The sequence below is a fragment of the Oryctolagus cuniculus genome, chromosome 4 (genome assembly GCF_051225735.1).
Source record: "Oryctolagus cuniculus isolate XC-2025 breed Fujian yellow rabbit chromosome 4, ASM5122573v1, whole genome shotgun sequence".
Lineage (NCBI taxonomy): Eukaryota > Metazoa > Chordata > Mammalia > Lagomorpha > Leporidae > Oryctolagus > Oryctolagus cuniculus.
The window spans coordinates 175,216,776-175,243,563 of NC_142870.1; the positions used below are offsets into that span (position 1 = coordinate 175,216,776).

The 26,788-nt window shown below is 43.1% G+C and overlaps 1 protein-coding gene and 1 long non-coding RNA gene across 3 annotated transcripts in view; one reads left to right on the forward strand and one right to left on the reverse strand.

Annotated features, from left to right (window-relative positions):
• The window catches only part of TOPBP1 (DNA topoisomerase II binding protein 1), a 75,962-nt gene that overhangs the window by 5,342 nt on the left and 43,832 nt on the right, over positions 1-26,788 (reverse strand). The window contains exons 20-27 of one of the 2 annotated variants that reach the window (XM_008249226.5): positions 25,874-26,066; positions 22,461-22,681; positions 19,808-19,974; positions 19,487-19,598; positions 16,659-16,822; positions 13,537-13,674; positions 11,865-11,954; positions 11,542-11,706 (exon numbers count right to left, since the gene is read on the reverse strand). In XM_008249226.5, coding sequence (XP_008247448.4) covers positions 11,542-11,706; positions 11,865-11,954; positions 13,537-13,674; positions 16,659-16,822; positions 19,487-19,598; positions 19,808-19,974; positions 22,461-22,681; positions 25,874-26,066 — 1,250 coding nt within the window. The remainder of the gene's footprint in view (positions 1-11,541; positions 11,707-11,864; positions 11,955-13,536; positions 13,675-16,658; positions 16,823-19,486; positions 19,599-19,807; positions 19,975-22,460; positions 22,682-25,873; positions 26,067-26,788) is intronic. The other variant, XR_016232961.1, reaches the window with a different exon arrangement.
• LOC127488056 (uncharacterized) lies at positions 9,641-26,438 on the forward strand. The gene is made up of 2 exons (XR_011388294.2): positions 9,641-9,672; positions 25,860-26,438. It is a non-coding gene; the product is annotated as an uncharacterized LOC127488056 (long non-coding RNA).

The window sequence follows — 26,788 nt, forward strand, 5'->3', positions numbered from 1 at the left end:
ACAGTAAAGGTTATAGCAATTAGTGTCTACATAAAAAATGGAAAGTTATCAAATAAAATACATCTCAGGTACTCAGAAAAACATTAAGAAAAGAAAATACCTAAAAAACTAGAAAAAATGTTCCATGTTAATGGATTGGAAGAATTAACATCATCAAAATGCTCAAACTACCCAAAGCAATTTACAGATTCAATGTGATCCCAATCAAAATACCAAGGACATTCTTCTCAGATCTAGAAAAAATAATCCTAAAATTTATTATTCATAAGAGACCCTGAATTGCTAAAGCAATCTTTTTTTTTTCTTTTGCTAAAGCAATCTTAAAACAGCAAAAATAAACGTGGAAACATCACAAAACCAGACTTTAAGACATATTACAAAGCAGTTGTATGAAACAAGGTCCTTACCTTATATCCTATTCAAAAATCAACTTAGAATGGATCAAGGATCTAAATATATGACCGGATACCATGAAACTACTAGAGGAAAGGATAGGGGAAACACTGCAAGATACTGGCCCAGCAAAGACTTCCAAGATGTCAGAAGGCCAGGCAATATAGTTGGGATTATATTAAGTTAACAAGCTCTGCACAGTGAAAGAAATACTCAACAAAGTGAAGAGGCAACTGATAGAGAGGAAGTATTTGCAAACTATGTATCTGGCACTAGATTAATTAACCAGGATATATAAAGAGCTCAAGTTACTCAACAACAACAAAACAATCCAGTTAAGAAATAGGCAAAGCACATGAACAGGTATTTTTTTAAAGTATGAAATACAAATAGCCAACAGACCCATGAAAAAATGCTCAGCATCACTAACCATAAGGGAATGCAAATTGAGAACTACAAGGAGATTTCACCTCACCCCAGTTCAAAAATAAAAAATGCTGATGGGGATGTGAATAAAAAGTACACCATAATACACTGCTGGTGGGAATGTAAACTAGTACAACCATTATGGAAGAAAGTATGGAGATTCCTCAGAAATCTGAAAATAGATCTACCATATGACCCAGGCATCCCACTCTTGAGAATTTACCAAAAGGAAATGAAATCAGCATAAGAAAGATTTATCTGAACCTCATGTTTATTGCAGCTCAATTCACAATAGCTAAGATATGGAATCAACCCAGATGCCCATCAACTGATGAATGGACAAAGAAAATAAATATATATACATGATGGAATACTACTCTGCCATAAAAAGAATGTAACCTTTTCTTTTCCAACAAAATGGAAGCAACTAGAGATGAGGATGCTTAGTGCAATAAGCCAGTCCCCAAAAGACAAATATATGTTTTCCCTGATCTTTGGTAACTAACATATAAAGTATAAGAAAAATGTAATGGATATGGGCGAAACTGACCTTTTGAGATTTGATTATTGCTCTTGTCTGTATTTTGAGGAACAGTGGTTTTTCTACTTACTACTTGCTGAATTCTGTATTTAGAGGAGGGTTAAGCTTGGGCGTATAAAGTAAATTGAAAGTATATTATTGTAAAACCAAAAAGAAAAAGATAGGAAGGAGGGAGTGTTGGGCTGGAAGTATCACTATGCTCTTAAAACTGTTTATGCGAAATACAAGAAATCTGTCCCCTTTACATAATCCTAAAATTTTAAATAAAGAAATGTTTTTCTCTGATGTGGCAGATAATATAGAAAGCATAAAAAATGTGTAAGTGAAATTGACATCTTATGATTCAATTATTGTATATGGCCCTTGGCTATATTCTTGTGGAACAGTGGTCTTTCTACTTTTTATTTTCTGAACCCTGTATTTAGTGGAGTATTAAGCGTGTGATTATAAAGTGAACTGAAAGTATGTTACTGCAAAAACCAAAAGAAAAAAGGGAGTGGGGAGGGGAGTATCTTTATGATCTTAGAATTTTACTTTTGAACTACATGAAATCTTTTCTGTTTAAATTGATAAAAAATTTTAAAATTAATATTAACACCAGGTAAAATTATCTTGAAGACAAATCCATCATAATAATTAAAGGATCAATATGAAAGTGACAACAATCATGAATGGGCACACAGTTAGCAACAGTGCTCCCCAAACACTTGGGCTTAAAAGCAGACAGAAGGAAAGGGAAGAATAACTCCATAATTATTGCTGGAGACTGCAACACTGCTCTTTAATTGATAGAACTAAACAAAATAGGGAAGATTTGATCAACATTACCAACCATATTGACCTACTTGATAAAGAACACTACACCTTCACATTTGCATAATACAAATTCTTTTCTTGCACATACAGGTCATCAAGATAGAATCAGCTGGCTCATGAAACAATAACTTTAATATAGAATATGTTTGTGACTATAATGGTGTTCAATGAAAAATCAGAAAAGATACAAAATAATCCTCATACTTGGAAACTGAACAGCAGACTTGAAATAAAGCAGTTATATAAGGAAATTAAAAAATGTTCATTGAGGGGCTGGCATTGAGCAGGTAAAGCCACTGCCTGTGATCTTGGCATACCACATGGATGCTGATTCTGAGTCTCAGTTAGTCTACTTCCGATCCAGCTCCCTGCTAATATGCTTGGGAAAGCAGCAGAAGACGGTCCAATTCATTGGACCCCTGCAATCTTGAGATCTCCATAGTGATCTCCTAACTACTGGTTCACTCCAAAAATGCCTGCTACAGTCAGGGCAGGGTCAGCTCAAACCTGGGAGTCAAGAACTCTATCCAGGTCTCCTATGAGGGTGGCAGGATCCTAGTACCTGAACCATCACCTGCTGCCTCCCAGGGTGCACATCAGCAAGAAGCTGGATCAGAAATGGAGAAAGCAGGACTCAAACCCAGGTAGTCCAATTTGGGATGTGGGAGTTCCAAGTAGTATCTTCATCTTCGCACCAAACACCTCAAACTTACCTGTTAACTCCATTTTTTCCATGAATTTTTGGAAGAACCTTCATAAAAGGTCAAAAGGAGGAATCACAAGGAATACTAGAAAATATTCCGAAATGATTTGACAATGACAATACCACATGACAATTATGGCACACAGCTAAAGTAGTGCTTAACAAGAAATTTATTGCTTTAAATGTTTATATTGAAGAGGAAGAGGGTCCAAAATCATTGACATGAAGTTCTGCCTTAAGAAGCTAGAAATTTGGCACAAAATAAGCTCAAGTTATAAGGAAAGTAAGAAAGAACAGCACATAAGGCGATAGAAATTACAAAATCAGCAGAGCTGGGGTGGGCCTTTAGCCTAGTGGTCGAGGTGCTAGTTAAGAAACCCACATCCGAGTACCTGGGTTTGATTCCTGGCTCTGGACTCCAATTCCTGCTTCCTGTCAATGCTGACCCTGGGAAGCAGCAGTGATGGCTCCCTGGGTTCTTGCTACCCATATGGGAAACCTGGATTGAGTTTCCAGCTCCTGGCTTCATTTGGCACGGCCACTGCAGTCATTTGGGAAGTGAACCAGTGGATGGGAGCTCACTGTCTACCTCAGTCGGTCTCTCTCTCTCTAATAAATACATTAAAAAACAGTAACAAAGCTTGAAGATGGTTCTCTAAAAAATCAACAAAACTGATAAATCAAGAAAAAGAAAGATCCCAAACTGCCAATTTCAGGAATAAAGGAAGGGTTTATCATACATTAAAAAGATAAGAGAATATTATAAAGAACTTTGTCAACAAATTTGACAACTAAGACATAATGAATATATTATTTGAAAAATAGAAGTTATCAAAACTGACACATGATGGCACAAAATATGAATAGCGCTGGCCTCAATTTCATTATTAAAAACATCCTTTAGAGAAAGCGAAGGAGGAAGCACTTACTAATTTGCTTTAAGACAGCAAACCCATAATAGCAAAATGTATTCAATATACAACAAAACTGTAAATATCAGGGGCCGGTGTTGTGGCATAGTGGGTAAAGCTGCTTCCCAAATGGGCACCAATTTGTGTCACAGTTGCTCCACTTTCAATCCAGTGCCCTGCTAAATGGTCTGAGAAAAGCAGCGGAAGATGGTCTAGGTATTTGGGGCCCTATTACCCTCATGGGAGACCTGGAGGAAGCTCCTGGCTCCTGGCTTTGGCCTGGACCAGTGCTGGCCACTGCAGCCATCTGGGGAGTGAATCAGCGGAGGGAAGGACTCTCTTACTCTCTGTCTCTCTCTCTCTCTCTGTAACTCGTTCAAATGAATAAATCGTGTTTTGTTTTTTTTTTTCCACTTTTTTTTGACAGGCAGAGTTAGATAGTGAGTGAGAGAGAGAGAGAGAGAGAGAGAGAGAAAGGTCTTCCTTTTCCGTTGGTTCACCCCCCAAGTGGCTGCTATGGCCGGCGCGCTGCACCAATCCAAAGCCAGGAGCCAGGTGCTTCTCCTGGTCTCCCATGCGGGTGCAGGGCCCAAGCACTTGGGCCATCCTCCACTGCCCTACCGGGCCACAGCAGAGAGCTGGACTGGAAGAGGAGCAACCGGACAGAATCTGGCGCCCCAACCAGGACTAGAACCTGGTGTGCCAGCACCGCAGGCAGAGGATTAGCCTAGTGAGCCGCAGTGCTGGCCCAAATAAATAAATCTTTAAAAATAAATGAAAATATCAGTATCACTCTGTCGCTCCCCCTCTTCGTGGAGGAACAACACAGGACCCTGCCTAGGCTTCCTATCTGAGTCACGGCACCATTATGTCGCTCCCCCTCTTCACAGAGGAACGACACAGGACCCTGCGCTGTTCTTTTGTCTGCTCGGCCCTCCCCGGGTTTGCTGCTGGTTCTTCCCGGGTTGGCTACCGTCCCTTCCACCTCCGTGGAAGAGCGGTTCCCCCTGCCACTTTCCCCACTTTCGCGGGGGAGCGGCACACCGCCGGCTGGCTCTCTCGGGGGCTGCACAGGTGTTCCTTCAGATAGATGTTCCTGGTGCATGTTGTCTCTCTCCTCCTTTATAGTCCTCTTCCGCCAATCCCAACTCTGCTACCCACACGCCAAGTACGCTGCTCTCCTCCAATCAGGAGCAGGTCCTGCTGTTTATTGGTTGAACTGGAGGCAGCTGTGTAGAAGCTGTTTCCTCCTCTCCCAGCGCCATATTGTGGGAGAGCAGATGCATAGAATAAGTCTTAATTCCAGTAACTCAGTCCAGTCCGAGTTGCTCCCCACACACTCCTTAAATATAGATGTAAAAATTTTAATCAAACGTAATGATATAAACACAAAGACTGGACTGAGACTGAAGCCACAAATTCAAGAGTTGAACTTAATAGTGAAAATTAATGGAATTCACCAAAGCACAGAACAAAGGAGAAAACCACAGAACTTTAACATAAGTGAAAAAAAAAAATAACAAGTCAACCTCAATTAATGATAAGAAGATGCTAAAGCTCACCACTCCTATTCAGCAGCATGCTTTAAATAAAATATTAATTAATTTGAAAGGCGGGGGGGGGACGGGACAGAAAGAAAATCTTTTCCATTCATTGGTTCACTCCCCAAATGGTCACAGCAGCCAAGCATGCCACCCAGACCTCCAAGATAAGTGGCAGGCCCAGGTATCTGGGCTACCTTCTGCTGCCTTCCTAGGCACATCAGGAGAAAGCTGCATCAGAAAAGTTGCCAAGACTTGAATTGGCACTCCAATGTGGGATGCTGGCATTGCCTGTGGTGGCTTAATCCACCGAGCCACAACACTGGCCCCCAGCAGCACAACTGAGGTCCTAGTCATATGATACAAGAAAAATAAACCAAAAGGTAGAAAGAAGGGTAAAGAACATATAAAATTCTCTTTGTAGATAAAACAATTGCTTGTATGGTAGGCGTCTGGGGAAGTGTTTAAGACACCCCTCCAGATACCACCATCCTGTATTAGAATGCCAGGGTTTGAGTCCTGCCTTGGATTCCAATCTAGCTTCCTACTACTATGTACCCTGGGAACATAGCAAACCGTGGCTCAAATACTTGGGTCCCTGCTTCCCATTTGGGAGACTGAGAAGGACTTCCTGGCTCTTAGCATTTGGGGAATGATCCAGCAGGAAGAGCTCTGTGCCTGCCTTTCAAATAAAATGAAAATAAATAAATAAAATAATATTGCTCATTTGAGTAGAATGGTGGTTAGGGATAGCTGGGGAGAAGAAGGGATGGGGAAAGGTTATGTAATGGGTTCTTAAGTTATACACTGAAACAGGAGTAAGAAGTTTAGGCATTTTAACACACAGTGGGGTGACCAAAATAACTGGACAATGATAATGTATACATTTCTTAAAAAAAAAAAAAAAAAAAAAAAAGACGGCCGGCGCTGCGGCTCACTAGGCTAATCCTCCACCTTGCAGCGCCGGCACACCGGGTTCTAGTCCCGGTCGGGGCGCCGGATCCTGTCCCAGTTGCCCCTCTTCCAGGCCAGCTCTCTGCTGTGGCCAGGGAGTGCAGTGGAGGATGGCCCAAGTGCTTGGGCCCTGCACCTCATGGGAGACCAGGAGAAGCACCTGGCTCCTGCCATCGGATCAGCGCAGTGGCTGGCGCGCGGCGGCCATTGGAGGGTGAACCAACGGCAAAGGAAGACCTTTCTCTCTGTCTCTCTCTCTCACTGTCCACTCTGCCTGTCAAAAAAAAAAAAAAAGAACTTGAATGCTTTCATCATAAATGATAAATGTTTGAGGAAATATGTTTACCTGGACTGGAGATTATACAATGTATACGCATATGGAAACCATCACATGGTACTTCCAAAATATTTGTAATCTTTATGTATTTTTTTTTTTTTGACAGGCAGAGTTAGACAGTGAGAGAGAGACACAGAGAGAAAGGTCTTCCTTCCGTTGATTCACTTCCCAAATGGCTGCTACGGCCGGCACACTGCGCCGATCTGAAGCCAGGAGCTAAGTGCTTCCTCCTGGTCTCCCATGTGGGTGCAGGGCCCAAGCACTTGGGCCATCCTCCACTGTACTTCTGGGCCACAGCAGAGAGCTGGACTGGAAGAGGAGCAACCAGGACAGAATCCGGCCCCAACAGTCTAGAACCCTGGGTGCCAGCGCCACAGGCAGAGGATTAGCCAAGTGAGCTGTGGCGCTGGACACTTTATGTATTTTTAAAAAAGATTTATTTTATGTAGTTGAAGGGCAGAGTTAGAGAGAGAGAGAGAGAGAGAGAGAGAGATCGATCTTCTGTCTGTTGGTTCACTTCCCAAGTTTTTTCCAGATCTCCCACATGGGTGTAGGGGTCTAAGGACTTGGGCCACCTTCCACTGCTTTCCCAGGCACATTAGCAGGGAGCTGGATCAGAAGTGGAGCAGCTGGGACTTGCCTAAACGGGATGCTGGTGCAGCAGATAGAGGCTTCACTTGTTAAAGCACAATGCCAGCTCCTATGTATTTGTTAAAAATTTGTAAACTGGGACCAGTGCTGTGGCATAACAGGTTAAGCCACCACCTGCAATGCCAGCATCCCATATGGGCACCAGTTCAAGTCCTGGCTACTTCACTTGTGACTCAGCTCCCTGCTAATGTGTCTGGGAAAGCAGCAGAAGATGACCCAAGTCTTTAGACCTCTGCCACCCATATGGGGGACCTGGAAGAAGCTCTTGGTTCCTGGCTTCAGCCTGGCCCACACGTAGCCATTGTGGTCATTTGGAGAGCGAATCAGTGGATGGTAGATTTTTCTATCTTTAACCCTCTTTGTAAATTTTGCCTTTCAAATGAAAATAAATCTTAAAAAATTTTGAAAATTATTTTAAAAATGATTGTTTATGTTGCAAAATCTATAGAGTTAATTGTATTAAGTGAATTTTAGCAAGGCAATAGGGTATAAGACTAATATGTACAAATTTTTTTTTAAGATTTATTTATTTGGCCGGTGCCGAGGCTCAATAGGCTAATCCTCCACCTGTGGCGCCGGCACACCGGGTTCTAGTCCCTGTTGGGGGGCCAGATTCTGTCCCGGTTGCCCCTCTTCCAGGCCAGCTCTCTGCTGTGGCCCGGGAAGGCAGTGGAGGATGGCCCAAGTGCTTGGGCCCTGCACCTGCATGGAAGACCAGGAGAAGCACCTGGCTCCTGGCTTCAGATCAGCGCAATGCACTGGTCACAGCGCGCTGGCCGCGGCGGCCATTGGAGGGTGAACCAACGGCAAAGGAAGACCTTTCTCTCTGTCTCTCTCTCTCACTGCCACTCTGCCTGTCAAAAAAAAAAAAAAAAAGATTTATTTATTTATTTGAAAGAGTTACACGGGGGGGGGAGAGGGAGAGGGAGAGGGAGAGAGGGAGAGAGGGAGAGAGGGGGAGAGGGGGAGAGGGAGAGAGGGAGAGAGGGGGAGAGGGAGAGAGAGAGAGAGAGAGAGAGAGAGAGAGAGGTCTTCCATCTGCTGGTTCACTCCCCAAATGGCCACAACGGCCGGAGCTGTGCCGATTCGAAGCCAGGAGCCAGGAGCTTCTTCCCGGTCTCCCACGCAGGTGCAGGGACCCAAGGACTTGGGCCATCTTCTACTGCTTTCCCAGGCCATAGCAGAGAGCTGGATTGGAAGTGGAGCAGCCAGGTCTTGAACTGGTACCCATATGGGACGCTGGAGCTTAAGGCCACGGTGTTAACCCACTGCACCACAGCGCTGGCCCCTGATATGTACAAATTAACTATGCTTTTATAGCCCTGGCTATTGTGGCCATCTGCCAAGTGAACCAGCAGGTGGAAGATCTTTCTGTTTCTCTGTGTCACTCTGCCTCTCAAATAAATAAGTAAATCTTTAAAAATATGTACTAGTTCTGACCTAGAGTAATAAGGAATTCCTGGAGGGGATGGCATATCAGAGGGTTCTTTATATCCCCTAACTTTTATCTTTTCCCCGTTAGGTAAATTTGGTTTAAATTTTTATTTATTTATTTATTTATTTATTTTTATTTATTTATTTTTTTGACAGGCAGTGAGAGAGAGACAAAGGTCTTCCTTTGCCGTTGGTTCACCCTCCAATGGCCGCCGCGGCTGGCGCACTGTGGCTGGCGCCCCGCGCTGATCCGATGGCAGGAGCCAGGTACTTCTCCTGGTCTCCCATGGGGTGCAGGGCCCAAGCACTTGGGCCATCCTCCACTGCACTTCCTGGCCACAGCAGAGAGCTGGCCTGGAAGAGGGGCAACCGGGACAGAATCCGGCGCCCCGACCGGGACTAGAACCCAGTGTGCCGGCGCCGCAAGGTGGAGGATTAGCCTACTGAGCCGCGGCGCCGGCCTTAAATTTGTATTTATTAAGAGGCAAGTAACACAGATAGAGTTCCCATCCATCGGTTCACCCCCCTACATGCCTGCAATGGCTGGGGCTGGGGCAGGACAAAGCCAGGAAGCCTGGAATGCCATCTAGGTCTCCCACATGAATGGCAGGAACCTAACTAACTGAGCCATCATCTGGTGCCTCCCGGGGTGCATATTAACAGGAAAATGGAATCAGAATTTGAGCCAGATATCAAACCCCCAGCATTCTGTTACAGGATACAGGCATCTCAACCAGTGACTTAACTATGAGAACAAACGCCTGTTCTGCCCTCTCCAATGGGGGAACTTCACATTTCAATAAATTCAATAAATCACATTTCAATAAACTGAGCTTTTTTACAAGTTAGTTAGGAGCTTTATGACTGGTTTATTAATTCTTTATCTGTATGCGTACTGCTTTATGAGAAGGCCTTCTTCACATTTATGTTTCAGATACTCCATGAAACCCTAAACAACCGCTCAAGTAAGTAACATAAGTAATGGCTGAATTCTGGCTTCTCTTATCCCTACACTATTCTATTTAAAAAGCCTCATAGGAAAACACTGATAACTGTGTGTCATGCACTGCTGATTTCTGATGGTCTTTCAGGGAACTTTGCTATCGGGAAGATTCTTCTTTACCCATTCAAATTATACGACACAGGCCAAGTCTGATCATGAGTATAATAAGCCCTCCATATAGGAAATATTTTCTTTACCACAAAAAGTATAGCACAGGTCTTTACTGTGTATCAACGCAAAAGATCAAGAAAACTAAAGGATGACTCTTGAGTTAATGTTTCTCAGACTACTGAAATACATTTCTGCTTTCCAACATTTTAAAGGCGCTCAAAAAATTTTTTTTAGCTTATTTATTTGAAAGACAGAGACACTGTCAAAAAAACGGATTGATCTTCTACCCACTAATTCACTCCCCAAATGCCAACAGCCAGGGTTGGGCTGGGCAGAAGCTAGGGCCATAAAGAGCCAGCATTGTGGCATAGAGGGTAAAGCCACTACCTACAGTGCTGGCATCCCATATAGGTGCTGGCTTGAGACCCACCTGCTCCACTTCCGATCCAGCTCTCTCTGCTATGGCCTGGAAAGCAGAAGATGGCCCAAGTACTTGGCCCCTGCACCTGTGCGGAGACCCAGAGGAAGCTCCTGGCTTTGGATTGGACTGGCTCTAGCCATTGAGGTCATTTGGGGAATGAACCAGTGGATAGATCTCTCTCTCTCTCTGCAACTCTGCCTTTCAAATAAATAAACAGATCCTTTAAAAAAAAAAAAAAAGAAAGAAAAGCAAAGCAGCAACAGCTAGGGGCCTGGAACCCAATCCAGGTCTCCCACACAGGGGCTGGGATCCAGGTACTTATGTTGCCTCCCATGGTATGCATAAGCAATAAGCTGGATTAGAAAAGGAGATAGGACTCAAATCTAGGGACTCCTAATATGGGATGCAGGTGTTCTAAGTGGCTACTGAACTGCTGTGCCAAATGGGCACCCAGAAAGGGCACTGTTAAAGCTTTTAGAGAGGGGCCGACGTGTGGCACAGCAGTTTAAGCCAGCATCGGCAACACTGGCACCCCATATGGGCACTGATTCAAGTCTTGGCTACTCCACTTCCAATCCAGCTTCCTGCTAGTGGGCCTGACAAGCACAAGATGGTCCCAGTGCTTGGGCCCATGCACAGATGTGGGAAACTGGATGGAGTTCTGGGCTCCTGGCTTTGCCCTGGACCCGCCCTTCCCATTGTGGCCATCTGGGGAGCGAAACAGCAGATAGAAGATCTGTCACTCTACCTTTCAAATTAAATAAAATCTTTAAAAAGCAAAAAAAAAAAAAAAAACTTTTAAAAATATGTAGGTTTTTATACCTTCCCTATACTTAACTGCTATGCTAAATGTTTACATTTGTACTCACTGCATCAAAAGTAGCAAGAGCATAAAATGGGTGCTGAATAGACTAATTTTTCTTTTTTTCTTTTAAGAGACAGAGACAGACAATAGAGGTTCCATCTGCTGACTTAATCCCCAAATGCCTACATTGGACTGGACTGGACCAGGCCAAATTTGGGAGGTGGAAACTCCATCTTGGTCTCCCATGTGAGTGTCAGGGAACTGAGTATCTGAGCCATCACCTGCTATCCCTTCATCAGTGGGAAGGTGGAGCAGGAGCAGAGGAGCCAAGACTAGAACCCAGCTACTCCGAATATGGGCCACAACGAGCCCAAGCCACGGTGTAACTGCTGGCCAAACGCCCACCCCAGGAGACAGATATGCTATTAATAACGAGTCAGGCAGTCTGACATCGCACAAAGCAGCATACTCCTGGTAGTGAAGAAGTCACAAACCTGCACAAGGTAATCAGCAATGTATTCTGTTTTCAAGCAGTGCACATTCTGGGCAGCAGCGTCTGCTATATTAAGTCCTGTGTCATCTGGTTTCTGCTTGCAATTAAAGTCATAAAAGAGATGTGTGGCCTCTTTAAATAAAGGTACAGAATGACCACGTAGCACCTAAGGAAAAAACACGAAAAGTATTACAATCTACAGGTGTCACAAAGCAGTTCAACTGTACAAAATATACTAAGGATTACCATCTTCTAAAGTAAGGAACACAAAGAACTGTTTTAGATAATTTATGTGAACGCTCAGTAAACTGGTTCAGCACAAACCTTTGCTCCTCCTGACTGAAGAAGACGTCTGAACCCCGCTTCTCGGGCACGGTCAACACGTAAAACAACCTTCCACCCGCTAAATGCTCCCTGCGAGAAAAGAATCAGTGCTGAAACCACTTGGAAAATAAATGATAAATCAGATAATGCATGATCCTACTTGTAGACCCAGTTTTATGTCTAAATAAGACACAGAGGTTATATTCTCAACGACCTTTATTTTTGCCACAGTGTAAATGTGTCAATATAGTCTGAAATACACAGCCATGGTATCTGCAAATTCATGAGAAATGAGAGAAAACAATTTAATGATCAGGTAATAGTAAAACAAAGCAGCTTTATTTATGTAGTCTTTTTCTAGTTTTTTCTTTATAACTAATGATAGGTAGAGTACATGGCACTGCTTGATAGGCTACAGGAAGCTTTTGTTAAATTTCTCTTGAAAATGTAAAGATATCAAACATCATGTAAGATTATTTGACAGACGGGTTTATAACCTTTTTGTAAGCAATGGAGCCCTTTGGCAATCGGGTGAAAACTGGACCCCTTCTAAATCACTTTCTGAAAAACTGAAGCAGCTTTACTGAGATATAAATGTCCATAAAATTTGGGTAATGTTTTATTTTTCTTTGTGGTCAAAATAAAATATTAGGGCCAGCACTGTGGTGCAGGGGGTTACGCCCTGCTTGTGTTGCTGGCATCCCCAGTTTGCTGCTGAGCGACCCCAGTTTGAATTCCTGTTGCTCCACTTCCAATCCAGCTCCCTGCTAATGCGCCTGGAAAGTAGCAAAAAATGGCCCAAGTACGCGGGCCTCTACCACCGTGGGAAATCTGGATGTCCAGGCTCCTGGCTTTAGGCCTAGCCCAGCCCTGGCTTTCGTAGAGAATAAACCAGTGGTTGGAAGTTCTTTCTCTGCCTCCCCTACCAACCACCACCCTCTGTAACTCTGCTTTCAAAAAATGAATCTCAAATATAGGTATATATTATATATACACACATATATACGATTACCAAGGAAACCATTTTATTGTAAGTTATTAAAATAGTAAAAAGAGATCTATGACATTATAATGGAGGTGCTTTATGGGTGAGTCAGCAGATCCAGCTTAAGAATCCCTAAAGCTAGGTGCTATAAAGATACTTTGAAATAAACACAGTATAGAACCACACTTTATACACATAAACTATTTTTTACAAGCCATCAACGGGGCTCATGCTGTGACTCAGCAGGTTAAGCGTCCGCCTCCAGTGCCAGCATCCCATGTGGGTGCCAGTTCCTGCCCCAGATGTTCATCCAGCTCCCTGCTAATGGGCCTGGGAAAACATCAGAGGATGGCCCAAGTGCTTGAGCCCTTGCACCATGTGGGAGACCTGGATGAGGTTTCTGGCTCCTGGCTTCAGCCTGGCCCAGCCAAGACTATGGTGGCCATTTGGGGAGTGAACCAGCAGATGGGAGATCTTTCTGTTTTTCTTTCTCTGTGACTTCCTCTCAAATAACATTAAGCTCAATGTAGACTGCCCTAATTAAACACATCAATCAAGAGTTATTCTTCCTTGGTCAAGCACATTCTCTTTAAAAAACATATACCTCTCTATATAACTATGTCTATATCTGGAATAGTCACAGTATTGAATGCTCCTTAAATGGTCTCTAATTGTGCATGTGAATACCTCAACAATGCCTGATTCTTGTCTCTGCTGGATTTTTTTTCTCCATCTCATGGCCGCAAGTGCTAGTCTTCGTTGCTGCTCCGTGATTCCAGTCAGAACATCAAGTATGGAACTACTTCCCCACTCATAGTTTTCTTCCTAGAGAATTAATTGAACAAGCTTTTGAGGTCCTACAGTATGTTGGGCCACTGCGTTGCATACATGTTTCTGTCCTCAGGGAGCTAACAGGCTACAGGAGTTAAAGTATACATTCAATTGATATGACTACAGACAGTATCAGGCAAGCATCATTTTATGAGCACAGAGGCAATGTAGATCAATTTGATTTCATATATTCATCACATATACCTGGCTTTTAATTAGAAATTAGAAGAATATTACATATATTTCTAGGTAACATCTGGTAACTACACCTTGGCAGCTGGTAATATTTGGATTACTGGGCTTTACTGGCCAGCTGCTAACTTCACAGACCACAACGTCAGAGGACACTCTGGTTGTCTGTCCAAAGGAGATATTCCTAAGGAATCCTGATTGAAAATGTCAAAAATCACATGGTGGAGATAGAAGACCTTTCTCTCTGTCTCTTCCTCTGTCTGCAACTCTACCTCTCAAATAAATTTTAAAAAATCTTTAGGTTAGCTTCCAAGATGGCAGAGCACGGAAGGAGCTTACTGCTCTAGTCTAGAAGACAGTTCAAGAAAAGTGGAGAGAGTGCAATCTCAAGGAAGAGTTAGGGAGAAAATGGCAGAGGAAACTCTACGCAAATTAGAGGGACACAGTGGATCTATGTGGAGGGTGTGGACACACACAGACCAGGACCCCAGCAGCTGAGAGCCTATGCACAAGTGTTGGAGGGTGAGGTGAGACCCGACTGCAGCAGCCCAAGCCACTGGCGATTAAGCTGCAGGAGGAGCCAAGAGGGAATCTGGCTTGGAGCCCCATAGGGAAAAGTGTACCTGCCAAACTAGAGGAGAAATAAAAGGAGGGCATGTTTCTCCCCAATCACCTTACAACAGAGTTATTTAACAATCCGATAGAGGGGGCACCATTTTGGACATATGTAACAGCTGTGCCAGCTCATGTCTATGCCCAGCAACCAGCCAAGTAGAGACTCCTGACTTTGGTGGGGAGAACTGGGTGCTTGTGACTGTAGGAGGCTTGTGTGCTGGGTGGTAAAAATGCCATTTTAATTGTTAAAGTGATCATATAAAGTGTTAAAATGAACATATGTAATAGGATTAAGTGTTAAAGTGATCATATAAATAAGATTAAGTGTCTGGTAATAATAATAGAATTAAAAAAGAGAGAATGTTCCAACATGGGAAGTAGTCCACACAGAAGACTTACGGAATGACAAAAGCCCTGAACAACACTGACCTCAGAATCAGCCCTTAAGGCATTCTGGTTTGTCTGAAAAGCCCATGAGAGCATCTCAGTCATGGAAAGCTAAGACACTGGCAAAAAAGGTTCTACATGAAGGACCTCTGTGAGTGAGACTACAGAGGAAGGAAGTGGCCATTAAAGAAGGATGTACTTTTCTTTAAAGGGAGGAGAGAACTTCCACTTTGCTTTTGGCCTTGTCTAAATAATGATGGAGTTTGTGGACTCAAAAGGCTTCCACAGCTTACGCAGCTCATGTCAAGAGATTCAGGTGGTCACTGACCTCACACATAAGAGTGTTAATTGTTACATTAACAACAGAGTCACTGTGCACTAACTCCCCATGAAAGACCTCTGTCCTCAATGAGTTGTATTATGAGGGTTAAATGTAAAACTAGTTCTCAAACAATTGTGTGTGTGTGTGTGTGTGCGCGTGCGCAAATTGTTGAAATCTCTTCTTTGTACAGAGTTGGCCTTCTGTGTACAAAGTAAATTGAAAATGAATCTTAATGGAGAATGGGACTGGGAGTGTGGGTGGGAGGGCAGGTATGGTGGGAAGAACCTCTGTATGCCTAAAGTTGTACTTATGAAATTTGTATTCCTTAATAAATACATAAATAAACCTTTAAAAAAAAGGAAAGAAATCACATGATGGATACTGTTATAGTTAATTTGTATTCCTTAATAAATACATAAATAAACCTTTTAAAAAAAGGAAAGAAATCACATGATGGATACTGTTATAGTTAGCAAACAAAATATTTCAATTAATTAGCTTAATATTTAAAGGGCCAGTAGATAGCATAAAAGCTTATAAGAAGATAATCTTGGCCTGTGCCGCTGCTCACTAGGCTAATCCTCCGCCTGCGGTGCCGGCACACTGGGTTCTAGTCCCGGTCAGGGTGCCGGATCCTGTCCCGGTCGTTCCTCTTCCTGTCCAGCTCTCTGCTGTAGCCAGGGAGTGCAGTAGAGGATGGCCCAAGTGCTTAGGCCCTGCACCCGCATGGGAGACCAGGAGAAGCACCTGGCTCCTGCCATTGGATCAGTGCAGTGTGCTGGCCGCAGCGGCCATTGAGGGGTGAACCAACAGCAAAGGAAGACCTTTCTCTCTGTCTCTCTCACTCTCCACTCTGTCAAAAAAAAAAAAAAAAAAAAAAAAAAAGATAATCTCTAATGGTAAGATAATGTTATTTCAATTTAAAAAAATGACATGTAAGTAGCTGGCAGTGTGGCACGGTGGGTAAGGCTACAGCGCTGTCCATACAGGTACAGGTTCAAATCCTAGCTGATCCACTTCCAATCCAGCTCCCTGCTAATGCAGACTGGAAAAGCAGCAAAAGACAGCCCAAGTGCTTGAGACCCTGCACCCATGTGGGAGACCTAGGAGAAGCTCCTGGCTCCTGGCTTCGGCCTGGCCCAGCCCTGGCCATTTGGAGAGTGAGCCAGCAAATCTAAGATTTCTCTATTTTTACCTCTTTCTGTAACTCTACCTTTCAAATAAATAAATAAATCTTTAAAAAAAAAGATGCAAAATACATATTTAAAAAAAGTGAATATAACTGAACTTGGCTATATGATCTTTCTTTGCTTCAATTGTTACTGGAAACTTTATAAAACTAGTCTAATCTAATTATTCCTATTTGGATATCTGAATGAAATGAGTGGTCAGTGCATGTATGAGAATAACTGAAGACATTTATTTTAAAGAAAACATCCCTTCACCGACTGTGAACACATACCTGCACAAAGCGCCCAGCTGTTCTGCAGGCTTCCAGGTAGGAGCGATGAAGCACCCACTTCCCAGCTGCCACTGAGGCTAAGTACTTTTCATTTCTCAGCGGGTGTCCCACCACAATGTGTGTGCATTTGGGGTCAAAGCACTGTTTCTCTATCACTAATCCACCTAAACAGAGAAAATTTGGCTGTACTTTATTTATATTTATAAAATCATTTCTTAACTTCTTTTTTGTAATCTCAACTATACACAGAAATTATCTGTAAACAGAATGCACCAAACCATCTAAACCAAAAAATCTTGACTGACAATGATCAACATTTTAAATACAAAAGTAGATCAAACAGTAAAGTGAAGTCTCAAACAACGGCCACTCAGATGTTAAAATTTATAACATTTTGCCATCTTTACTTCAATCTATGTCCCCTTTTTTGAATTAACTATTTCAAGGCAAATTCCAGGCACTGTGTTACTTAACCCCTACATATATCTAAAATAAATGGAAATTTTCTTAAATAGCCACATGGTACTACCATATCTAGTAAAATCAAGTACAATTCTTTGCTGTCTCAACACTAAATCCTTGTTCAATCTGCCTGTCTCTACTTGGTTTGCTATAATTATGACACAGAGAGTGGGGCTGGTGGTGTGGTGCAGCAGGTCAAGCCAGTATCTCACACAGGACTGCACATTCGAGTTCTGACTGGGAGACCCGCACGGAGTTCCTGACTGCTGGCTTTGAGTTGGCTCAAATCTGGCTTTTGTGGCCATTTGGGAAGTGAACCAGCAGATGGAAGACTGAACTCCCTCTTTTACAAACAAATAAATCTCAACCTCTCTCAGAAGTGTATGTATGAAGCTTGATGAGGATGCAAAAGGCAGCATAAATAAATACAAGCTTACGGAAAGTATGGCTATGAGTGTACAGCTTAGAGGTTAACCTGACTGCTGGTTATCAGAGTTGTACCACAGTCTTTCTAAGATTTTAACAAAACATTTGAATTCTATTCATGATTTACAGATAAGCAAAGGGCTATACTCAATACCTGTTATGTCTCTCTACGTTCTAATATCAGGAACCCTCTACAGTCACAGGCTCTCAGTTCCAGTACAATCTGTATTCATCTGTCTCTACTCCCTGACCTCTTGGAGGTCAGCTCTGTGCTAGCTGCTACTACTGTACTTGTCCAGAGTCTACAGAGATGGAAAAACCTACAGGAGCCAGTGTAAGTGTAAAATGCATACTAGATTTCCAACACTTACTACAAGAAAATGACTGAAAATTCCGATACTATATTTACATGATAGTAAAACTGGCAGTTTATTTTATCCATTTCTTTTTTATTTTTTTTTAAAGATTTATTTTATCTATTTGAAAGACAGAGTTACAGAGAGAGGTAGAGCCAGAGAGACAGAGAGAGGTCTTCCATTTGCTGGTTCACTCTCCAAATGACCACAATGGCCAGAGCTGAGCTGATTTGAAGCCAGGAGCCAGGAGATTCCTCTGGGTCTCCCACTCGTGTGCAGGGGCCCAAGGACTTGGCCCATCTTCTACTGCTTTCCCAGGCCATAGCAGAGAGCTGGATCAGAAGTGGAGCAGTTAGGATTCGAACTGGTGCCCATATAATGCCAGCACTGCAGGCGGCAGCTTTACCTAATAAGTCACAGTGCCAGCCCTGCATCCATTTCTTTTTACTTTTAAGATTATTTATTTTCAATTTACTTGGAATTCGGGAAGAGATATAGATTTTCCATTTGATGGTTCATTTCCCAAATGCCCGCAAACTGTCCAGGCTGGTCCAGGCTGAAATCAGAAGCCAAGAACCCAATCTGGTTCTCCCATGTGGGTGGCAGGGACCCAAGGCTATGAGCCATCATATGTTGCCTCCCAGGATGGCCTGAGCAGAAAACTGGACCAGCAGTAGTACTCCAATATGGGATACAGGTTTCCCAAGCTGCATCTTAACCATTGTACCAAGAACGAGCCCTCTTTTTACATTTTGAAATGTTGCTATTAGGAAATTAAAATGACACATGCAGATGAGAGTCAGTTTCTATGGGACAGCAAGGCACCAGGTTACTTTTCTACTACAGAGCTTCCAGAAAGAATGTCAGAGGGAGGTCAGATGGAACAAGAATGGTGCAACACGAGAAGGTGCTCCTGTCTACATGAACTATACTTTTTAAGTTCATTAAAATGTGGTTTTATTTTATATCACAGGCCTATAGTTTCACACAATGTTTCATTAATGAACAAATACTCAAAGTAGTACAGAAGATTGTTAAACTTAACTGCTGGTTTCCATTTAAATATTTACTCTGACTCCTAGGGCTGACTTTAGATTTAGATTCAAATTTCTAAGGCTGACATATTGTATATAGCTTAGACAAATTGCATATTTTATTTTTCTCCACCTATATCTTAAAAATATTATCAATACTGACTGCATTTCACTTTCAAATAAGGTTGCTATGAGTATGAGACCTTTTCTTTTACAATAGTGTTTATATTTCTTCCTGTAGACATTTTTTAAAAGCTTAAAGGAGCACTCCTACCTGGTGCCTCACTCCTGAAACGCCCACTAACAGCTGTGGCTGAAGCAGGGAGCCAAGAACTCAGTCCAGGGCTCCTACCTGGGGGTCAGGGACCTAATTACCTGAGCCATCATCTGCTCTCTCCCAGGGCCTGCATTAATAGGAGGCTGAGGGAGGTTACAAGCTAGAACTGAGAACTGAACCCAAGTACTCCAATATGGGGCATTGTGTCTTAACTGGAATCTTAACTGCTAGGCTAAATGTCTGACATTTTTGATTTAAGTAAAATACTGGTACCTAATTTTTCAATCAGATGACAATAATCAATACGTTCTTGAGGATTCAGCGATGACATCTGAAATATGTACTGTTTTTTAAATTCTTCATGAGCCTCTTCTCTCATTATAATCTGGAATGAAAGAATTTTATTTTAGAAAAACATTTATATTAATCCAGTTATTTTACAGTGCAATTTTGCTGTCTTCTGAGTTATCATAAATACAAATAATAACATAATGCAAACACAGTTTTCAACATTTGATGAACCCCTGATAGTGAAATCAACACATTTCTAATTCAGTACAAAAATATCCAAAAGCCAGAGCAAGATCAACAAACCTTTTCCCTAGGGGGTGGAGCCACAGGTGGGTTGGCCAGAGGGAAGGCGATGCTGGGGGCCTGAGGTGTAGGGATCAGGTGGCTGTCTCGTACTTGGGTTTCTGGTTCTTCAGAGATAGGTTGCTTCGGAGCTTCAGTCACACATGCTTCTCCAGGATCACAGACAGCTGAGGGCAATAAAAGGTTGAAGCATGTGATTATTCACATACAAGTAGGAATAAAGTCTAGAAGATATTACCTGCCTCAGCCAACATGAAATTAAATACAAACCAAGAAATGTAAAAGTACATGCAAAAGAAGTAGACTATTTCTGGAGTTCATAAATAAATGTAATTAATTAACTTCAAAAGGATAACTATATTAAATGTGGATTTTTAAAAAAATATCATCAGTAAATTGAAACTCAAATTGGTAAAATGAAAGCATTTCCACATTTGGAGAGAAACTGGAAGCAGAGATAAATCTTGTGTCTGATGTATGGAATCATGCAATGTGAAAAAGGGGAAAAAGATTTTCTAAAAATAAAAAAGACTTATTTCTTCTTATTTATTTCAAAGGCATTTACAGAAAGTAGGAGACAGAGATCTTCCATTTGCTGGCTCAAACTCCAAATGGCTACAACAGCCAAAGCCAAGAGACAGGAGCTTATTCATGGTCTCCCATTTGGATGTAAGAGCCCTAGTCCACGGGCCATCTGCTGCTGCTTTCCCAGGCGTGTCAGCAGGGAGCCAGACCAGAAGTGGAGCAGCCAGGACTCAGTGTCAGTGTCCATATGGGACACTGATGTTGCAGGGACGGTCTAACCTGCTACAGTACAACACAGGCCCCCAACCATTCTGTTTTTTTTTTTTTTTTTTAATATTTAATTATGATGTGAAAGGCAGAGTTACAGAGAGGCAGAAAGTGAGAGTGAGAGAGGGGGAGGGAGAGAAAGAGAGGAAGGGAGACAGGGATGGGGAGAGGAAGACTGAGAGGTCTTCCATCCGCTGGTTCACTTCCAAAATGGCCAGAGCTGGGCTAATCCAAAGCCAAGAGCCAGGAGCTTCTTTCAGGTCTTCCACGTGGGTGCAGGGGCCCAAGCACTTGGGCCATCTTCCACTGCTTTCCCAGGCCACAGCAGAGAGCGGGATCAGAAGTGGAGCAGGCAAGCCTCGAACCAGCGCCCATACGGGATTCCAGCACTTCAGGTGGCAGCTTTACCCAATATGCCACAGCACCCGCCCCACCATTCTGTTTTTAAGGCAAAGTTCATGAAAGAAAACACCAGGGGCTGGTGTTGTGGCATGGCCGCCACCTGTGATAACCAGCATTCCATCGGAGTGCTGGTTTGTGTCCTGACTGCTCTACTTTCCATCCAGCTCCTGGCTAACACACCTGGGAAACCAGCAGAAGATGGCCTAAGTACCGGTATCCACATGGGAGACCCAGACGAAGTTCCTGGCTTCAGCCTGGCCCAGCCCAATTGGAGGAGCCATCTTGGGAGTGAAACAGCGGAGATCTTATCTCTGTTTCCAGCCCCAAACACTTTCAAAACAAACACATAAATCTGTGAAAAAAAAAAAAAAAAAATGGGGAATTCAAAAAGGAACTTACACAATACAAAGAATAAATGTAGGTAAGTATTGGATGAAATTTAGAAGACTTAAATGAAAGTTAAGAAACAGGAGGAGAGGCTGGAGCTGTGTAGTAGGTAAAGCCGCTGCAGTGCCGGCATCCCGTATGGACACCAGTTCGAGTCCCAGCTGCTCCTCTTTTGATCCAGCTCTCTGCTATAGCCTGGGAAAGCAGTAGAAGATGACCCAAGTCCTTGGGCCCCTGCACCCATGTGGGAGACCCAGAAGAAGCTCCTGGCTCCTGGCTTTGGATCAGTGCAGCTCCGGCCGTTGTGGCCATTTGGGGAAGGAACCAGCGGATGGAAGACACCCCCTTCCCGGCCTTTCTCTCTCTCTGTAACACTTCCAAATAAATAAAATCTTAAAAAAACAGGAGGAAAACCCAAGCATTAACTGCACACATATAGTTAAGGACTAAAATGAAAGGAGAAGTTAAAAACCATGTTGGGAGGCCGGCGCTGCGGCTCACTAGGCTAATCCTCCGCCCTGCAGCGCCAGCACACCGGGTTCTAGTCCCGGTCGGGGCGCCGGATTCTGTCCCGGTTGCTCCTCTTCCAGGCCAGCTCTCTGCTGTGGCCAGGGAGTGCGGTGGAGGATGGCCCAAGCCCTTGGGCCCTGCACCCCATGGGAGACCAGGAGGAAGCACCTGGCTCCTGCCTTCGGATCAGTGCGGTGCGCCATTGGGGGGTGAACCAACGGCAAAGGAAGACCTTTCTCTCTCTGTCTCTCTCACTGTCTACTCTGTCAAAAAAAAAAAATAATAAATAAATAAATAAATAAATTTAAAAAAAAAACCATGTTGGGAAAAAATGCCTATACCTAAATTTTCAAATTCAAAGATCAACTACATTTTTCAATTTACTGATTAAGTACCAAAGTCAAAAATCATTTTTCTGACTCTTAACTTTAAGCCAAAGTCAGAAATATCTAGTAAGTTTCTCATTTGCAGGTATAATTCAAAGAATCACGACTTATCTGTTTATTTTTAGGAGGTCAAAATATACCATATACAAACAGGTAAATAGATTCTTTCTTGTTACCCTGTTCAGCAATTTCTGAAACACATAAAGGTTCCTGGAAAGGACAGTCCTCCAATGTTTTAACGTCAACCTGAAGCTCAGAGTGCTGTGTGGGACAACAAGGCCACTGCAAATTGCTGGCAAGCCTTGCTCGCTCCTCCCTGGCTGTAGGGTCATCCCAAATGATCTGTTCGTTCTGGGAGGGTTCAGTGTTCATATCAGGTACAGTTTGACGAGATTGCCTAAGGAGTAAAATAACAATTTTAAACACTGGCAAACAGCCACAACAAAACCCAAGTGCGTAAAATCAATAAACAGACTGAAAAAGTGATTTGCCGTCTAACGTCCATCACTGAGCCACTGGTGAACTTTAAAATATTTAAAATATTTCTCCTTTAAATGTAACTGTTTTAGTTTAAGTGGAAATACGTATTTTGCCTAAAATGTCTATGTATTTAAAATGTCAAAGTTGGAAGTTTAACAGTTAAATTAAAAAAAAAAAACAAACTTTGAAACAACTGGGATTTCTTGGGGTGGCATCATGGCACAGTAGGTTAAGCCACCACTTGCAATGGTGCATCCCATCCGAGTGCCAGTTTGAGTCCTGGCTGTTCCACTTCTGATCCAGCTGTCTACTAATGTGTCTGGGGAAGAAGTGCAGGATGGCCCAACTACTTGGGCCCCTGGTACCCATGTGGGAAACCTGGATGGAGTTTCAGGCTCTGGCCTTCAGCCTTGTCCAGCCCTGGCTGTGGTAGCCATCTGGGGAGTGAACTAATCAATGGAACAGCTGTCTTTCTTCTCTCTCTGTAACTCTTCCTTTCAAATCCACAAAAATCAATCTTTAAAAAAAAAAAAAAAAAAGTGTGGGAGGGCAATTTCTCTGAATGGTTAGGGAAACAGTAACATTTAGAAAACTGTGGTTACTTTGCTCTGGTGGTTAGTATATTTTTATCACTTGCAATTATAGTAACTATAATTACATGGAAAGCTTACTACAAAGGCTGTCTTATGGAAAGGTTCTTTGGCCTTTGGTAAACAAACTTCAGCATCTAAGACAGACCAACCATATACTGAATTATAGTAAAATGCATTTGGTTATGTAATTGTAATGATTTCATTTGATAAAGTAATAGAATTCCAACTATTTATATATATGTATATATATATGGATGAATTTCAAAATTTTTGCACCAAAATAGACTTTACTTATAATTCTTTTTTCCATGAACTTTCTTTTTTAAATTTTTTTTATTTTTCTTGACAGGCAGAGTGGACAGTGAGAGAGAGAGACAGAGAGAAAGGTCTTCCTTTGCCGTTGGTTCACCCCCCAATGGCCACCGTGGCCGGCGCCCCGCGCTGATCCGAAGCCAGGAGCCAGGTGCTTCTCCTGGTCTCCCATGCGAGTGCAGGGCCCAAGCACTTGGGCCATCCTCCACTGCCTTCCCGGGCCACAGCTGGATTGGAAGAGGAGCAACCGGGAAAGAATCCGGCGCCCCGACCGGGACTAGAACCCGGTGTGCCGGCGCCGCAGGCGGAGGATTAGCCTAGTGAGCTATGGCGGCGCCGGCCTCCATGAACTTCCAGAAGTAGCTTCAAATGTATATTCTTTTTTTAAGATTTATTTTATTTATTTGAAAGAGTGACAGAGAGAGGTAGAGACAGAGAGAGAGGTCTTCCATCCACTGGTTCACTCCCCAATTGGCTGCAACGGCCGGAGCTACGCCAATCTGAAGCCAGGAGCCAGGAGCTTCTTCCGGGTCTCCCACATGGGTACAGGGGCCCAAGGACTTGGGTCATCTTCTACTGCTTTCCCAGGCCATAGCAGAGAGCTGGATTGGAAGAGGAGTAGCTGGGACTAGAACCGGTGCTGATCCAACATGCAGGCGCTTCAGGCCAGGGCTTAACCTGCTGTGCCGTAGCACTGGCCCCCATATGTATATTCTTATAAAAATAATTTATCAAAGTTGATGGTACCTCAAGAATTCCATTGCCTCAAAAACAAGGAATATAGCCATGTACTCTGAGAATATTTATTCTGACTTGGTATAGGATGTAAGTTCTTTATAATAAACAAAAAGCTACTTCACTTATCACTGAGTATAGTACTAAACCAAAAGCTACTAAAATAGCACTGAGATAAAGACTTGACCTCATGAAATACATAGTTCATGTAAGATAACTGCAGAGTTCAATCAGCTGGAATTCAGAATCTCGTAGGTCATCATACAACTAGGGATTTTTCTTCTGTGAGGAAAAGATGAAATTATGCTTCTAAACCTGAGTCACATCACATGAAGAACTCGTCAGATCACACTACCAACAGCAATATATGAAGAGAATACAAAATGTACACAAAGTTTCAATAAGGAATGTTTAATATATATGGTGAAAAAGCACCAGGGCCATTTGCTGCAGCCTTTCCAGGCATGTTAGCAGTGAGCTGGATCAGAAGTGGAGCCCCCACAACCTGAACCCACGCCCATATGGGATGCTGGTGTTGCAGGCTGCGGCTTAACCTGCTGAGCGCTGCCGGGCACACTGGACCTTGTAACAGTTTTCTTTCTCAGGAGAAGAGATACAAAGTGTTAATCACACCTCATTCCAAAGCCCGTGTGGTTATGGACAAAACCTCTATGTTTGCTACTTGCTTTTGAGTAAGAATTCTAAAACTGCCTAAAGCAAGGGAGAGTAGGAAGAAAAGCTAAGAAAGAAGGGTGTCGCTCCCCCTCTTCGCGGAGGAACGACACAGGACCCTGCGCTGTTCTTTTGTCTGCTCGGCCCTCCCCGGGTTTGCTGCTGGTTCTTCCCGGGTTGGCTGCCGTCCTTCCACCTCCGTGGAGGGGCAGGCCCCCCTGCCACTTTCCCCACTTCCGCGGGGGAGCGGCACACCGCCGGCCGGCTCTCTCGGGGGCTGCACAGGTGTTCCCCTTAGATGTTCCTGGTGCATGTTGTCTCTCCTCCTTTATAGTCCTCTTCCACCAATCCCAACTCTGCTACCCACACGCCGAGTACGCTGCTCTCCTCCAATCAGGAGCAGGATCAGCTCCTGCAGGTTACTGGTCGAACTGGAGGCAGCTGTGTAAAAGTTGTTTTTACTCCTCTCCCAGCGCCATATTGTGGGAGAGCAGATGCATAGAATAAGTCTTAATTCCAGTAACTCAGTCCAGTCTGAGTTGCTCCCCACAGAATGGAATAAGGAAAACCTAGTTAGCAAAGGGCCAAACCGATAAAAAACATCAGAATAGAATATGAAGTGTTTGGGCTAAATAAGACCCAGTAGCATAACTCTTTCACTGGTCTTAATAACTTAAACTTCTACTTTATTTTTTTTAAAGTAAAAATTCAGCTTCACCTATGGAACCTAAATAAGGAGCTACCTTTGTCTCATCTCAAGTTATCTTGTGTCTCTGCTATCAGCGACAGGTACACACCTCAGTGCCTCCAGGACCCGACTTCGTCCACTTCGAGCAGAGCGAATGCTGTCAGGGGTTGAAGAGGCACTATTGCAGCCACTTCTTGAAAGGGAAGACCTCTGCCCCTGGGGCTTCACTACTGCCGTGGCGGACATGATCTCCTGCAGTTGCCTTTGGAAGTTCTGTCTCATCTCCAAGGTCTGTGTCAGAGCTGGAAAGAAACACAAATACACCAGCCAAGAAAAAATTCTCTTTTTCACCATATCTTACTCACATTAACTATTCTGTTTAGATAAGGTTGACACAATTTACTGACCGGACATTCACTGAACACTGATTACTGACTAGAGAAATCAGTAGGGCTATGAACACTGGAGATACAGAAGCAGCCTTACCATGAGGACCTTGCAAGTACCTAGGATAATGAGGAAACTTCCAAGAGACAAATGCTAAGACCTACAAGAGATTACTTATTCCTTTTGTAGAGTGCTTTGCCTACTCTTATTTTCTCTCCATTACAGTCATTTCTGTACATGCCTTATTCTCCAATGGTTTTTGAAAATATATTTATTTTCAAAATATTTATCTTTTGAATTTTTATAAGACTAGACACTAAAATAGGTACTAAACAGTATATCTGGAATGAACAGAATGGTATTAACTAAATGGGTAAGTCAAAGGGAAAGCTCTGGATCGGTAACGTGAGTAAGGAAAAATAGACCCAAGTACTTGAGCTATCACTTGCTCCTTCCAGGTGCATGAGCAGGAGGCTGGACTGGAGGTAAAGCAGCTGGAGCTCTAAACAGACACTCCAAAATGGGATGCCAGTGGCCCAAGATGGGACTTTAACTGCTGCACCTAATGCTCATCCACATGTCTATGTTTTTTTAAGAAGGAGGGAAGGAGAAAACATATATTTATGATTATATACAC